Raw genomic sequence first — 17,824 nt, forward strand, 5'->3', positions numbered from 1 at the left:
CAAACTATAGCAAAATTATGAATTATAAAGATTATGCTGATGAACCAGAGCCTGCAAACTTGGGAGAAAGTTCGAATGGCTAACAGAAACAGGGCACCCCAGTCCCGATTAGTTGCACTGAGAAGATTTTGCAATCGAATGTCTTTTCATAAGTTCTCATTTAAACCACTAAAATTCGATTCACCCATTTACCACTCATCTCTTTTGTTTTTTATAAAGTATGTATTTTTGAAGACTTTAGTTGTTTGACGGAAAAGAGCAGAAGTGGGGTTGGGGGTGCAGAGGGAGAGGGAGAAGCAGACTCCCCGCTGAACAAGGAGTCCGATGTGGGACTTGATCCTAGTCCCTGAGATCATGACATGAGCCAAAGGCAGATGTTGAACCAACTAAGCCACCCAGGCAGCCCTGAAATATTTTTTATCTAATACAGTTAGCCCCTAATACTGAAGATTCTTAGCTTGATGATGTCATCTGTAATATCAAACAATTACTCCCATTTTTTTTTATTATTTAGCAGATTAAATATATAAAATGGAAACTGGATTTTACTCAACTTCTTTGTACCTACAATGAGTAAGATGCTAGTTGGGTGTTTGGAGAAGAAAGACATAAAAGGAGGGCTTCTGTACCCAAGTAACTCACAACCAAAAGAATCATTGAAAGAGTTAGTGAGTGAAAACAGCCATCTGTATGATTTTAGATAGATTGCACAATAGCACTAAATTGCAGGGTCTGTATGTGTTATTTTCCTGAAGTATTGCTTTTGGAGTTGCCTAATCAAGTGATTTTGATTGGAAGTTGGTAATGGTTTGTAGAAAAGGAAGGTATGATATGTTAAAAAAAAAAAAGCACATTATAGGCATTTTGAATGTTATGTTTTTAATTAAATTGAGTACTTTATTAGATTTGGCTGTCTCTATTATAGTTGAAAAGGTTAATTAAATAGAGACACTGTTCTCAGAGGAATTAATCCTGAAATTTTTGCTTTCTTCAGTATTGTAGCTTAGTCTTATTCTTGAGCAGATAAAAAGTTTAAGAACATTCCCCTCTCCCTCTATTTTTAAATTCAAGAGATATTTTTTTAAAAATGTGATGGCAGAAGAATAGGAAAAGAGAAGGGGGGGGGCAACTGACCTTTCTTAAGGCTAAGATAATGAGAATATTTCAAAATGGGACACCTGTGTCAAACAATCAAACATTTGTCCACTGGGTGCCACTGTCTTCCTTAGCAGGCTGTGCCACTAAGTGATTGCAAAAAGAGAAGCTGTCACTAATATTTAAGACAATGATGTGTGTGTGTGTGTACGTAGGAATATTTCTGTCAGTATCCATGTATACATGTTAAATCTTCTTTTAAATATTATTAATTTAGGACTTGTTACAAGGATGGTGGGAAATGCTTGCTGGCGTTCACTGGTAATCCAAATCATTTTGCCAGCCCTATGGCTGAATATTAGCCAGGCAGTCTGGCCTGGTAGGCTAGAAACAGGTAGGGGAAGCAGAGGAGATGGTGAGGACAGAGATTTGTGCTGGAATCAAGGAGTGGAACATGGTATTGTCAATAGTTGATACCGCCTTTGGGTAAAGAGTAAATTTCACTGTTAGCCAAATTGTTACTTTCTGGCTTTGCCTTAGACTAGAACATAAAATTAACTTAGAATGGAAAGTATAGGTGCCCAAGGTTTCATCTGCACTAAGAATCTATTGGTCCTGTGCCTCAGTTTACTTGCACTGAACGTTTCTAAGGTCAGCAAGGTCCAGCAAGTTCTTTGCTGGTTCACTATGAAGAAGAAACCTACAAATAGTGAGGAAATAAGAAGATTGTGCCCACTTCCTCTGCGACATCATACAGTAAACAGAATTCTTTGTTGGTTTCCCTCTAGCTAACAAATTTTTCTTTACTTCTCTTCTGTAATGTCTCTGTTGTCAAAATAAACACAATATGAGATCAGTACAACTTGCAATTAAGATTTATAGTCTGAGCTATTTATAGCTATAAAAATTTTGCAACAACCCAGGGGGCCAGAGTAAGAAAGGGCCATGAGAATCAAACGCCTATCCTAGGTAATACAATAAATAACTCATCATTAGCAAGTTTTGCGAAAGAAAATACTTGATTATATTTCTAGCAGGTTGAGATCAGTGGGAGGAAATGTCTGGAAATTTTGGTAGTAGATAAAGGACCAGGAGGGGCAGGTAGAAACAAAGGTAAGTGTTAGAGGAGTAGACAGAAGGAAGAATAAAAAGGTCTCTGGAGAAAACAACAAAAAGCAGTTCTTCCATGTGTGCTGGCTTCTAGCACTAGTACAGATGAGAAGATGAAGAAATGGGCTTCGGTGGGCTGTAGTTTATGACCGAACAAATAGACCCAACTGCTTCTGTGCTGGGATCCCAATGCTTTTCATGCTAAGAGAGTCTCAGGAAAGCCCAGAGTTTGACAATGGAGCACAGATCCAGAGGTTCCCCCAGTGCAGAGGGACTCAGCAGGGAAGTTCCTGAGACAGTTCCTTTGGCCACAATTTTGGGCCACGTCTCTCTCATTCATTAGCAGCTTCTGGTTCCCAGCTCCTAGCAGCAGACCCAGGAGAGCTCAGGCTCCACTACTTGCTTGCTTAACGAAGGTGAGCAATTCACATAATCTCTCCAAGTCTCAGGCAGCTGTCATATCTGGAAGTGGGGTGGGGGCACCTGGGTGGCTCAGTCAGTTAAGTGTCTGACTCTTGATTTCAGCTCAGGTTCTGATATCAGGGTCGCGAGATGGAGCCCTGTGACTTTGGGGGTCTGCGCACAGCGGGGAATCTACTTGATTCTCTTTCCCTCTGCCCAAAGCCCTCAAATAAATAAACAAATCTAAAAAATACTAAAAGGGTGGGGGTAAACATACTTGTTTCAAAGGCAGTTGTGAAGTTTAAATGAGAGGGATATCTGACTTTTAGTAGTTTTTCAACAAAGTTTCATTCATCTCTACTTTCAGGAGTTGTAACAAAAATATGTACCATCCTCTGTGTCATGTATCATGGGCTAATGTGTGTGTGTGTGTGTGTGTGTATAAGGACTTTCTCATTGTTGCTGGTGTCTCTCAAAGTGTTTGCAAGACACTTAAGTTGTAACACAGCACTTCTTCAGCATTCACAACCTTAGAATCTTTTCTGCAGGAGAGCTCCCCTCCCACTCCATGCCCCTTGTCCTAGCTTGGCTATATGAGGATCCAGCATTCTCTTTTACTCTTTCTCAGCTATTCATGTGGTAAAGGGACCCGAATACTTTCACCTTGTTCATCCTTTCTACTTCATCTCTTGGGTCTTCTGTTTCTTCCTGCTCTCTGATTTTGCTCCACATGGGAGCTAAATGGGCAGCACTGGGATGTGGTCATTTCAGGGTTTTAGGGGGGAAACTGGGGAGCAGGGGAGATTTGTAATAATTCCTTCACCAAGGAGGTGAAGCCAGTAACAACTACATAGTCAGATTTAGCTTCAGGTGTCTTATGGATATAGTACCAAGCGAAATATTAGCTACATTAGTTACAAAATATTATTACACACTAGTTGGGAAAGAGGCATAATTTGATGCAAGAGCTAGGAGGTGGGAAGCTTGGTGGGAAACTTGACTTTTTTTTTTTTTTTTCCAAAGCATTGTTTTTCCCAGGTAGGAATGAGACATAGACAAGCAACAACAAGGAACCCCATTATGGTGTTTTGCAGCATAGAGTTAACTTTGCCTTTTTTGTTTCCATAAAGAGAGAATTATTGCTGATACTCCTCAGGATACAGAGACATTTCAATGGAGAAGAATATGGTAGTATTTCCCAGTTTTTGGAAAAAGCTTGTGTGAGCCTTTTTTTTTCCTTCTTGGTAACAGCTCATGTGCCAGCTATGCATAATTTTTCCCTTACCTGATAAGGACATTTCTAAAGGCCCTAAATAAAACTGGTAACAGGGTCTTCTTGTATCCTGACTGTAGCAAACTTGATCAGTTATGTTACATTCAAAAAGGACTGCTTTCCTTTACTTTCGCTCCCTGGTATCTCCCTAACATTAACATCCATCTTAAAAAATAACAGAAGCAATAATGGAGATAAAGTGTGAAAGGGGGATGATGGATGTGGGGTAGGGTGTCTAAGCAATCCCACAGGAATGCATACCTTGTGCCAGACCCCTGCAATGCACTGTAAATGGTAGTCACTGAGTAGAGGAACTAATATTTATTAAGCACCTACAGTGTTCTGGGTAGTAGGTTTAGATGTACAGATGCTTCATTTAACCAACACAAGAATGCTAAGAGGGCCACAATTATGATGAGCCCCAGGAGGAACATGGGACTCAAAGACATTAAGTCATTTGCCCAAAATCATACAATTAATAATGGTGGAGCTGACATTAGAACCTAAGGGCTTTTAAAGTCACAGTCCCTATTGTTAAGAACACACAGTCATAAGACAATGCCACTTAAAAGAAGTTTCCCGCTCAAGCAGCACTGAACAAAAATTAATCTCCAAACTAGAACCTGGAGAGTTCATTGATTGTTGGGCCTTACCCTCAGAGTTTCTATTTCATTAGATCTGGGGTGGGGGCCAACAATTTGCATTTTTCACAGTTCCCACTCTAAGTTGAAGTGAAGTTCTAGTCCTAACCCAGTCTGTGGGTGAGAGGTCCTCTTCAACCTTGTCTTGTGTCCCAGTGGCACAGAACTGATTGAATCAGTTAGGACTAGTCTTGGGAACATAAAACAAACAACCCCCCAAAAGAGTGGCCAAAACAAGTAGATGTTTATTTTTCATTCATATAATGTAAGTCAGGACACAGGCAGCCCAGGACAGGCGTGGGTAGCTGCTTCACAACACTCAAAAGCCTGGGCTATGTCTCTCCATGCATTCACGAACACGGCTTCTGCTCTCAGCATCCAACATGTACCTGCTGCAGCCATTTTGAGAGGAGAGATATTGAGAGAAGGGGCAGAGAGAGAAGCAGACTCCCTGCAGAGCAGGGAGCCTGATGCAGGACTCGATTCCACAACCCTGGGATCATGACCTAAGCCCAAGGCAGACGATTAACCGACCGAGCCAGCCAGGTGCCCTGCTGCAGCCATTCTATTCACGTGTCAGGCAGCATGAAGAAGCAAAAAGCAGATGCAAAATAGGGAAGGACAACTGCCAGCTGTGCAGCTCCTTTCAAGAACTTTTAAGAACTTTTCTCAAACTGACCACTGCTATTTACGTGGAGGCTAAGAAAACGAATATTTAGTTGGGTGCATTGCCACCCAAAGAGTATGGGAATTCTTCTAAGAAGGGGAAAATAGATACTAAGTTGGCAAATAGTGATCTCTGCCTAGCTCATCCAACCCCTTGACCATACCTTTGCACTTGGTGCTTTGTCCAGGTAACTTCGATATTCTCCTGCATGGGATATCCAGTTTTCCCAGTACCATTTGTTGAAGAGGCAGCTCTTTCTCCACCGAATAGTCTTGACAGCCTTATCAAAAATCAATTGTGTACAGATGCATGATTCTGTAGACTCTCAATTCCATTCCATTGCTCTATAACTCCGTGACTTTTAACAGATACTTTTGGTTGGAAATCCCACAAAAATTTTTGAGAGGGAATTTAGATTTGGTCTTCTGGGTCCTTTACTAATCCTTTTTTACTGTGAGATGCACAGTGGACCTCTCTTACTTACACAATAGCTGGAAACTGAATGACTCTTCTAACTGATTTTCTACTTTAAGCATTTAGTATGGCAAGTAAGCAAACACGCACAAAGACAAAAGACTACATTTGACTCTAATAATCCAACATTATTTATCAATTTTTACCTAAGGCTCTAAAATAAACTCCCATTATTTGCTTCTTAGTAATCAATCAATATTTCCCTTAAGTATGGGAATAGAAAAAAAATAAAGATCTTCAGCAAATTTTTAGATGCTAAATATGTGTATGAATGGCTAAAAGTGACTTGATACATACTGAGATTGCCCCCCAAAAATGTTCTGGTTCTTTTTTCTTTGTTTAAATGCAACAGTAGATCCCTTGATGTCAAGTTTGTTTGAAATAAGTAATGTGCCCTTGGTAGGAGTATTCATTTCTGCAAATGCTCAGAAATTATGCTTGACATGCCAATCTGAAATCATGAGGTTTTGTGAATGAGTTTTTGTTTTCCAGTCTATTTGGAAGTCTACTTTAATGCCATAACATCACAATCTGTCTGTTTGACCTGGAATGGGTTTCCTTATCACCATGAAATCTAGTTACTGGGAACTTCATTTAACACTTTTGTTCTCATTGAGTTTATGGCAGAATTCTCTCTTTTACACACACACACACACACACACACACACACACCCTCTTATCTAAGCAGGTGCCAATTTTTACCCCCTCCTGGATTGCTGGGCATTAATTGAGAGCTTAAGGGAATGCAAGGGAAAAAAGACAAGCTAGTGAAGAGATGTGTTGTTTTGAATAGAGTCAGGCACAATGACAAATGGGCTTCTGTTGCTATTGTTGTTACAGGCGGGATGCATGGACTGCTGGCCTGTTACATAACTAAAGACTTCCTTTTGCTTGTAAATGTCAAGATCAAACAGAGGTCAGTTTTAAATAGCTGACTGGGCGCTAATAAATGTGACTTTCTTGTCTAAGAAAAAGCCAAAATGCCTTGTCCCTTATGAGTCATGGTTCTGGTGATAAAAGCAGGTGTCTTTTTGCATAGACATTTTCTTTACAAGCTTTCTCAGAGAGGGCAAACTAACTCTCACGTTCCTTAATCTCTGCAAGGAAATTAGTAAATTAGGTATATGCATTATATCAATTATTCATTTATTCATTCAGTAAATACTTACTAAACCTGTACTGTGACCCAGGCATTTTGCTAGGTACTTCCGGATATGTTGGCTCATGCATTTCTTCCGAAGGCCCTGAGAAATCTTATCCCCATTTTGCAAAGGAAACTCTTTCATGGGTTTGCAGCCCTCTTATCTACTCTTCCTAGACATTATTCCTTGGTGACCAGCCCTAAGGGCACAAAGTCTGCCAAGAATCACCTCTTCATCATAAGTCCTGATCTTCCTCATTACCCCAGAATGGAATATCCAACTACCTACTGAGTAGTACCACCAAAGTTCTCATTCAACTCAAGCTCTACCTGTTCATTAGCTTCTTGCTTCAAACCTATTTCTTCTCCCACATCCCCTAAGACTGGGACGGGGGTCCCCAGCCACCCTGTGACACGTATCAGAAATCTCTGCTGCTTTGATTCTTGTCTTTTCCTCATCCCACACATCCAGTCAATTGCTAAGTACTATGAATGATGCCTCTCAAGGAGTTCTTGAATCCATCTTCTCTTCTTTATCGCTACCATCATTGCCCTTGTTCAGGCCACCAATAGCAGAAGCTTTCTTTATGGTCCTTGTTTAATGACTCCTCAACTCTACAGCCAGAGGGAAGATTCCACAACACATATTTCTCCTTGGCTTAACTCCTAAATTAGTTGCCTTTTACCATCAGGGTCAAATCTATATTCCTTAACTGATCCTACAGAGTTGGTCAGAGTCCCTACTTGTTCCTTCAGTTTCCTCTTACAACACTCACTGCTTATCTGCATTATACCACTTTTGATTCCTTGCGTGTATGATATTCTCTCTTACCTTTTTCTCATTTAAGGAAAAACGAAAGGCTTTGTTCCTACAGTCAAGTTGTATTTCATATATCCTTTTGCCTAGAATTTCTCCCACCACTTCCTCTTATCTTCTTTCCCATTATCCACAAAATCCCAACCAACTCCTGTTTTCAGATCTTCAGTTAGATGCTGCTTCCTCAAAAATGCTTTTCTTCTTCCTTCAGTTTGGGGTCAGATAGGCTTCCTAGGTACTCATAATCCATCACCCATTTCCACATCAATTGTGATTATCCTGCTATACAGTGTGCCTCATGGAAGAAGTTTAGAGAGTGACTTCTCTGAGTCTCAAATCAAGTTCAAATCCAACCACTTATCTCTCTGGTGTCAAAGTTCATCGCCCTTCCAAAATAGCAATTTGAGTCAACCTATGGACAATGGGGGAGCCATTAAATGGGAGCATATAAATATTTGCACTTAGAAAACACTGAGGAGGCTAAGATGAACATATCTGTGAAGTGACCAGAGTCAGGCACATTGGTGTGTGGGCTCTTTCAAAAATCCAGTTTGGAAATGATAACTGCCTATTAGTTCTGAGGAGAAGATAGAGACAAAAAATATTTAACAGTTGGATTTAGTGTTTAATTAATGGAAAAGTAATAGTCAAGACAGATCCCAAGTTTTAGGTGACTGGGTGATCAGTGGTTACCCCAACTATCTTATATTTGAATCAATAAATATTAAAGGTGATTCATTTCCTCTGAAAGGCTCTATGTAGGCTCAAGTTACGCCATGTATGGTCCGGATTCTTCTCAAAGCCTTGTAATTTAGATTTCCTCAGTTATATCTTGTGAATATTGTAGTCCTTCGATATTATATCAGAGCCTTAACCCACATTTTAGCAATAGGTTTTTCTCCTCCCCACTTTTCAAGGAGAGTCTTCCTGGAGAAAATTTTGGATGTCTGTGTGTTTTGTATGAAGATCTCATTTATTAACCTCAGGAACCGTTTAATGTTTAAACTTGGAGTTCTATAAATGCAAGTCTCTTGCCATGACTGAATGGATGCACAGTGGCAGGTCAGTCCTTGATACTCTTTAGGAGATATTCAAAGTCAAAACTATTTGCATAATACTACTAACATGTTATTGGCCTTTTCTACTATCATTCTTTAACAAGCAGAGGTTTCCCAGATGTTACACCAAAGATTGAACATAGAGCAGGTATCAGAATCCAGCTGTGCTGTATGAAGCTAGACGTTGAAGATGTTTGAGGAGAAGAAACTCTAGAATGGCAGAATGATGGCCCCCAAACCAGAGAGCAGAGTCAAAGCTGAGTCCGACCAGCAGGGGGAGTCTGTGTCCTGTTGTGTGAAAGTGCTCTGAGAATGTGCTGGAACTTGGACCGACTGGGTGTAGTAACCTAGGAATGAGTCCTAGGCCACTAAGTTGTTGACTTTAATTTCTCTGAACCTGGTATTGTTGCTTTTTGATGTTTACTTCCAAGCATTTGACCTTTATATCCAAGTCAATGATAAATTGCCTCACTTTCCCCATGTCTCATTTCTCTCTGATATTCTTATCTGTTGATAAGACACAGCGAGTTTTTTGGAGATTAAAGAAATCTTAGGAATTTCTATGCCTGGGACTTTATATTTCAATTATCGACTGATCTTTTGGTAAATATTTCTCTCTGTTTTCACTTAGAGCTTAAATGTTCCTTTTTTACTCAGAGTTTCTTTCCCTGAACAACTTAGGGGTGTTATGGGTTGAACTGTGCCCCTTCCAAATTCAAATGTTGAAGTTCTAACTCCCAGGACCTCAGAATAGGATTTGTTTTTGTTTTTGTTTTTGGAAACAGGATTGTTGCAGATGTAATTTGTTAAGATGAGGACATAATGGAGTAAGATGGGCCCCAATCCAACATGGCTGGTGTCCTTACAAAAAGTAGATACCTAAACACAGACATACAGGGAGAAAGTCACATGAAGACAAAGGCAGAGACCAGGGTGATGCTTCTACAAGAGATGGAATGTCAAAGATTGCCGGCAAATCACCAGAATCCAGAGGAGAGTTATAGAAGAGATTCTTCATACCTCTTAGAAGCAATTAACCCCACTAAATTTTTGATCCTGGACTTCTAGCTTCCAGAAATGTGAGACATAAATTTATGATGTTTAAGGCATATAGTTTATCTATTTATTTATTTATTTATTTGAGAGAGAGAGAGAGAGAGAGAGCTCACACAAGTAGGCAGAGCAGCAGGCAGAGGGAGAAGGAGACTCCCTGCTCAGCAAGGAGCCCAATGTGGGGCTAGATCCCAGGACTCTAGGATCATGACATGAGCCAAAGGCAGCTTCTTAACCTACTGAACCACCCAGGTGCCCCTAGTTTTATAGTAACCTTAGCAAACTAATACAGAGTTAACTACACTACCAAATTATAGGCCTAAGGAAGTCTATTTTAAGATGTGCATGAACCTAGAAATGGCTAGAAATAACTTTGTAAAGGCAGAAATATTAATAAATGTAAAAGTCTGTTTTGTCTAGGATGGTGGTAGGATGAGGAATGTGTTGTTTGTTTTCAACTGTAAAAGTGAAACAAGACAAACCAAGTTCTGTGAACTAAATGTATCCTCAGACAGAGGGGTGCCTGTCCATCCCACAGGTTGAATAGGTAATTTTTAAAGTGCCTACCTCCATTATTTATTGCCAAAATATTTCACAGTTTTTAGTACTAGTCTAGATCAGCTTTCAGAGCATTTTTGACAAGGAAAACTTTTGTTTTTGAATGAAATCACTCCTTTCTCTCTAGTATGTTTTACAAGGTTTGTCAAGACTCAGTTTGTTGTTTAGTGACACTGGAAACCTTTCTTGAAATATTATTTGCTATATGTATGTGTATGGGTTGTGTAGGAGTTCTAGGAGAAAAGACAATGAGAGGAGATAAATGTGAAAATTCACATTAATTAATGGGATGGTTTTTATAACCACACTCTATGATGGATTGGGTGGATGATGAGAGAAAGAGAAGTTTTAACTGTATTTGTGGCTTACACATACTTTTTAGATGCCTCATATACATTCAGGTGGCACTATTAAGTAGGTTGTTGGGTATATATACATATTAGCTGAAGCTAAGTGGTTATACATTTAAAATATGGGAGTAACCAACATGTTTCAATTATGGCACTGAATGAAATCAGCTAGAGAATGAGCATAGATAAGGGACAAGACCCAACTCTTAGGTTTCAATATTTAGAGAAGTAAAAGAAAAAAAATATGTAACCAAAGAAACTGAGAATCAAGAAGAAATCCAGAGAACCATAAGAGTGTTTTAAGAGGCATGGAGGACTCAGATTTATAACATTTTACTGGGAGGTTGAATAAGATGACTAGAAACTTGTCCATTATGTTTGCTAAAATGAGGATCATAAGTAACGTTGGTAAGATCAGTGTCAGTAGATTAGTAGAGGGCAGAAGGCAACTGAAGAGAGATTAGAAGAGAAATAAAATTCAGTGCCTGGGAAGTTTTTTCTTATAGTTTGAGAGAGAAAGAGAGGGCACACCAAGGATGGTGAAGTGAGAGAATTCTGAGAATCTGTTTTAAGACTCAGGACATAGAGGTGTCTCTACTTCCTAGTTAAGAAACCAGCTTACACTCTCTTTAAGCTAGTTTGTGTTGGATTTCTGTAACATAACCAAAATGGTTCTGACAAAAAGAGGAATTGGTGACATACCTGAAACTCGAATTCAGTACACACACACCCCCACCCAAAGGAATACCCTCTAGCCTTTTTCTTGACAATGGCCATGGAAGAAAAGGACATAGAAGGTTCCCAGAGGTTAGAAGCAGACTCAAACCCATCAGAAACGTCACTCACTGCACAGTCAGGACTGGCCTTGTTATCACTGGCCAATCCTATGTGGTGTTTGCAATGGTCAGTGACAACTGTATGTTGTTTCCCCGTTTCCATTTCTTTAAAAAGGGAATTAAATTATGACTGTGCTCTTTTTAGGGAGGGTATTTTTTTTTCTTATTAAATCCTTAGGCATTATGTCATGATGAATGTCATCTACATGTGACTCAGGGTAGAATACTCATAATTTGGAGATCTACATGTGGAGCTAGATGCAGTAACTTGATAGAACTCCTGGTTATCTCCTCTTGGGGGAGGGGTGAGTGCCTTTTTGGACTCATGGAGAATAGACACTTCATCCTGTGCTGGAGCACTGTGGGAAATGCATATTCTTATGACCACGGTATAACTGTGCTTAATATCCAGAGGCTTGACTTTAATTTAATTGGCCTCTGTTTTTGTGTCTAACTTTTCTGGAGAAATGTCTTTCCTGGCTCCAATCTTATAATAATTCTGTGGCTGTCACTTATAGTCAAAGAAATGATCATTGAGCACATGACCTAGATTCTAGTCTAGTCCATTATTTTTTTCTAGCTATTTATGATATACAATTTCCCTGATCATAAGGACTAATCCTGGGGAAGTCATATTAACTAAGATGGGCCAGAAAGAGTCCTTGTTCAGTGTGTTACTGGAGGACAAACTGTCTTACCATTGAGGTCACGAACCTGGAAAGCTATGGGTAACTTTTTTTTTTTTTCCTTACTGTGTGAAGAAAGCTTGTCTGCACTGGGAAATAATAAGGCCAATTCATACCGGATACAGAGGTAAAAAGAGACAGAGTATGATGGCTTCTGAGTTTGTACATCTAGCTGGGAGTGAAACCAAAATCTACTTCTGGCTCCCCAATTATATAAGCCAATATTTTTTTTCTTTTCAACAGAAGAGTGGGAATATTCTAAGAAAGTGACAACAGTGTAGGTAGGCAATTATTTTAAGAAAAGCCATTATTTTAGGCCGTCAATGGACATTTTTTGTTCATGATAATTACTATTAACATGTTTACATGCTAACCAAAACCAACCAGAAGGGGTGAGATAGATAATGCAGGAATGGATGGGGGAGGGGTGTGGGGGGGGCAGAAATGACAGGGCTGAAGGCTTTGTGATCAAGGAGATGGGATTCAAAGCCTATTGAAAGTGCTGGGCTTTGTTAGAAGAATATATTCTCCATTTGTGTAATAAAGGATGCCTTCCCCTCTTAGAAACAGAAATCCAATTAAAGTAATGTAGTAAGGCCAGCATGGGAGAATATGTTTTAAGGTGAAGCAATTAACATTGGTTAATTCAGTGGCTCAAGAATGTCACCAAGATCACAGGTGTTACCCATTCTCACTCCACTATCCCCTGTGCCATATTTGTAGGAGATGTGCTGCAATTTCAAGAATGAAATGCAGCCAAAAGATACCAAGAAAAAGTGATGTATTTCCTCCTGTGTGTCTTTAAAAAAAAAAAAAAAATCTGGTAAAATCCTTTTCCTGGGGCTCCAGAGGCCTCTCCTGGGTGCAGGCCTGGGCCTAAAATAATCTTATATACCTGGGAATGAGACCAACATAGCTGGCTTAGTTTAATTGTGATTCATTCCCTGGGACTAGACAAGGCCAAGCTCCCCTAAACACATGGCTACTAGCAAATCCAAATTGGGTGCCTGGTAGCAAGGGATAAATAGGTAAGCTGTTGGGAAATGAATAAGCAGTGTCTGCTGCAGTAAGGTTCATATCCTGGCTGGTGGGAAGGGGAGGCAGCTTCTGTTCTTTCAGTAAATTATTGATGATGTGGTCATTTGGGGCTGAGGGGTGGGAGTGGAAATCTGAGGAAAGAGAACGTAAGAAATGATATTTGAGGAAAGAATAGAGCATAATAGTATCTCAGAGAAGAGGAAATGCACTTTACTAAGAGAAAAATAGAATGACGGTTTGATTTCAGGGCAGCAGTACTCAACCCTGAGATCTGTGTTCATGAAGTTAAACTGAAAGCAGTCAATCCAATTTTGTCATTTTTTTTTCCTAATAGCATTCCATGAAATGGTGTGATGCTAATAATTTTCATGACCACTGAGAGCTGACTAGAAAGCCATTGTATTTTTACAGAGGTGAAGTTCATATAGCACACAATTAACCATCTTGAAGGACACAGTTCAGGGGCATTGAATGGATTTCAGAAGGTTGTGCAACCACCACTTCTCTCAAGTTCAACACTTTTTTGGGCACTTGGGTGGCTCAGTTGGTTAAGCATCCTCCTCCGACTCAAGACATGATCCTGGAGTCCTGGGATAGAGTCCCTGGAGACTGTATTTTTCTTTTCTTTTGTGTCTAAGTACTTTCTGATTTCTCTTGTGATTTCTTCTTTGACTCATGTACTCTTCAAGAATGTGTTGTTTATTTCCATTCATTTTCAAAGTTTCCAGTTTTCCTTTTGTTATTGATTTCTAGCTTCATTCCATTCTGGTTGGAGAAAGTACTTTGTATCATTTCAATTCTTTTAACACTATGTCTAACATATGGGCTATTCTGGAAAATGTTCTAAATGCACTTGGGAAGAATATGTATTCTGCTGATGTTCCCAATTTGCCTTTATATATGTCTGTTAAGTCTAGTTAGTTTTAAATGTTGTTTAAGTCCATTTTTTTAGATGATCTATCTATTATTAAGAGTATGGTATTGAAGTCTATTCTATTCTATACTATTCTATTACAGTTCTACTCTATTCTATTACTGTTTACTGCCACTATCCCTCCCTTGAATTTTGTCAATTTTTTTTTCATATATTTGGGGTGGTTCTATTGTTTGATGCATGTATGTTTGTACATTTGATGAACTGACACCTCTTTCAGTATATAATACCCTTCTTTGTAATTGGTGCTAATTTTGACTTAGCATCTATTTTATCTGTCACCAGATACTGGCTACTATTTGTATGGAATATCTTTTTCTTTCTTTCTTTTTTTTTTTTTTACTTTCCACCTATTTGTTTCTTCAAATAGTCTGAAGTTAGTCTGTTGTAAGCAGCATATAGTTGGATAATATTTTTCATCCATCCCACAATTCTCTGTCACTTAATTGGTGAGTCTAAACCATTCATTTCTATTTATTTTTTTAGAGATGTGATTTATTTATTTCAGAGAGTGAGAAAGAGGGAGAGCACGGTGAAGAGTAGAGGGAGAGGGACAAGCAGACTCCACGCTGAGCACTGAGCCTGACTTGGGTGGAGCTCAATCTCAGGAACCCCAAGAACATGACCTGAACCAAAATCAAGAGGAGGATACTCAACCAACTCAGCCACCCCCTCAACCATTTACTTTTCAAGTACTCCTGATAAAGAAGCACGTACTTCTGCTACTTTACTATTTGTTTTCTATAAATCTTACATCTTTTTTTCCTCAAGTCCTCCAGTGCTGCCTTCTTTTGTGCTTAATTTTTCCTAGCATACCATTTTGATTCACTTTTGGTTTTTTGCATCTTTTTTAGTTATTTGCTTCTATAATGTGTATGCCAGTATGCCTTGTTTAGTGTCCCAGAGGTCCCTTAAGTCCATTCCTTTCTTGTCATTCTTTTCTTTCTGCTCCTCAGACCAGGCAATTCCAGTTGCTCTACCTTCAAGTTTGCAATTTTTTTGTTTGCCTGCTTATATCTGCTCTTCAACTCTTCTAGAGAATTTTTCATTTTAACTACTTTGCTTTTCAACTTCAGAATTTTTACTTGTTTTTTTTCTTATAATTTCTATTATTTTATTCCTATCTCCTATCTGCTCATAAGTCATTTTTCTGATTTCCTTTACTTTCTCCCTCTCCACGGTTTCTTTCACCTCTTTGAGCATATTTAATATACTTGATTTAAAGTATTTGTCTAATAAGTCCAAAAGTCCAATGTCTGAGTTTCTTCCAGTACAGTTTTCATCAAGGTGGTTTGTGTGTGTGTTGTGGGGATTTTTTGTTTTGTTTCGTTTTTGGTAAATGCACCATACTTTACTTTGTAAGCTTTGTAATTTTTTGTTGAGAACTAGACATTTTGAATACTGCATTATGATAACTCTGGAAATCAGATTCTTTCCTGACCTTAAACCAAGAACTGCTGCTGTTGCTTGTCAAGGACTGTAGTTGTATATTTGTTTGGTTACTTTTCCAAATTAATTTTCCAAGACTATATTTCTTCTCATATATGATCATTGAAGTCTCCTGTTCCATTATCTCTATAGTTACAAAGGTGACCTGACAGAGATTTCCTGGAGTGCCAGTCTCTTTCTTCACCCATTATTTACTGGGATGCTGCAGGTGTTCTACTAGACTCCAGAGTTTGAAATGGTTGGCTCTACCAGGTCTTGCCAGCTCAATACTTATTTAAGTGGAAGGACCTATTCCTGGAGCTTCCTACTCTGCCATCTTCGGTGAAGTCCAAGTTGTTTTGCTTTAACCACTATCTTGAATACAATTCTAAAATATATCAGTACCCTTTGACCCTGTCAATCAACTGCACAATGGATAAAATTTACCTTCTTTCACTTTTAGCTATAATACTTCTTTAATGCTCTTTTATGGAACATTGGGATAAATATTGGAAATTGATTATTTTTAGTGTATTTACATAGCCTCAAAGGTATAATATGGATGTTGCCTCTCTGTTTTCTATAATTCTTAACACAAATATTATTCATACTTTTAAAGTCATCTATTGCCTCCAGACTTGTTAAAACCATAGGCAGAAGGAAAGGTACCTGTTTGTCAAAAAGAGTCAGAAATTGAACATTAGCATTCCAACACCATGTGAACCTGTTTCAACAAAGTAGATAATTAGGATATATGAAAATTGGTCATTTAAAGAAGATATATATTTCTACTCTCTTTATGTAAGCAGATACTGACACTAATTGGACTAAACTGTCTCCATGCTCCCCAGAACAATTACTCTGTAAAACCAAGTGGTTTTTATGAAAAAAGAAAAGGAAGCAACAAAAAAGAAGCAATGCCCAAAGTCCCCAGAGTTTAAAAATTCAATTATGATATCTTGTAGGGTAACTTTGGGTTTCCTCTTACTTACTTTGATGCTTTTTTTTTTCCTGTGTCATAATTTGAATTTGAATTTAGGCAGCATTCCTAAAGGCTTCCTGAATTGAAAATTAGACTTTAAAAAGTCCTAAAACCCCCATCTAAACAAGGGCATAAATTCAAAATGGCAACTAACATGTTGTGACTCAGCAATAGAGCACAGTCGTTCAGGCAGTGCTTAAATTTAGAGAAAAAAAAAAACAAAAAACCTCTGATGTCTAACGTTTATTTTATTTCATTTTACTTCCCATCTCTTTTTTCTTCTATCCTTTTGGATTATCAGTCTTATTTGACAGGCTATTTTCAAAGAGAGCTCAGAAATATTGTCTTAAGCCGATAAACATTTTCACCACTATAAAAGGGAATGCAACAGGAAATTATTAATTCTTGCCCCCAATGTATCTATATGTGGAAGAAAAAATAATATTCCTTTATTCTGCTGTTGTAAGGTGATGGTACATACATATGAGAATTAAGTTTACAAAGTTAATAAGTAGAATGATCTTAGCAAAGATTTTTCCCAGCCAATTTGACTACGTATTGTAAGTTTTGACAGAATTCTCCATTCATCCTTCTGGGGAATTATAATCTAGTTTGAATACATATGACTGGAGAAATACCCTATAAAAATAGAGCAAAGTAGCACGTAAAATTCTATTATGGTTACCAAGGTCCTAGTATTAGTGAGTTGTAGGATTGAGACTAAAACATAGATCTCTTGACTACCAGTCAAAGTTCCTTAGAGGAAAGCTAAGTGTGAGGTAAATATACCTGAGTCAAAGGGGTATTCAGACAGAGGAAAAGAAAAAAGATGGTATTGATGTCTATGAAAAAAAGAAGCAAGATGTTAGGACATAGTTCTCAGGTCTTAGAATAAAAGAAAATAAATTTCTTTCAGGTAAATAGGTAAACATGCTGAGAAAGAATGCTGAGGGTCATGTAGTTAGGAGAGGATGGAGGGGGGTGGTGCTCAGATCATAGGCCTCATCTGTGCAGGCAGCCTTAGCATTAGGGGGTTTGGATATAATATAGAACCCAGAGTTGGAGGCAGACCAATGTAGACCCAAATCCAACCTCTTCTTATTAGCTGTGGGCAAGCTAATTCACTCCAAAAAGTATCTAGTTCCTCATTCTTTAAAATGGTGATAATTAACAAAAAATAAAAGCAAAACTCCTTATAGAGTTTTGAACAATGGACTAAGGTAACTTATGTCAAGAAGTACCCCGCAGAATTCGTGGTAAGGTATAGCTACTAAATAAATG

The 17,824-nt window shown here is 38.5% G+C and overlaps 1 protein-coding gene across 1 annotated transcript in view; it reads left to right on the forward strand.

Annotated features, from left to right (window-relative positions):
• Window positions 1-11,408: 11,408 nt before the first annotated feature.
• The window catches only part of CCDC192 (coiled-coil domain containing 192), a 153,126-nt gene continuing 146,710 nt past the window's right edge, over window positions 11,409-17,824 (forward strand). The window contains exon 1 of the mRNA XM_059416339.1: window positions 11,409-11,555. Within this exon, the coding sequence (XP_059272322.1) occupies window positions 11,409-11,555 (147 nt within the window). The remainder of the gene's footprint in view (window positions 11,556-17,824) is intronic.

The sequence above is a fragment of the Mustela nigripes genome, chromosome 12 (assembly GCF_022355385.1).
Source record: "Mustela nigripes isolate SB6536 chromosome 12, MUSNIG.SB6536, whole genome shotgun sequence".
NCBI classification, from domain to species: Eukaryota; Metazoa; Chordata; class Mammalia; order Carnivora; family Mustelidae; genus Mustela; species Mustela nigripes.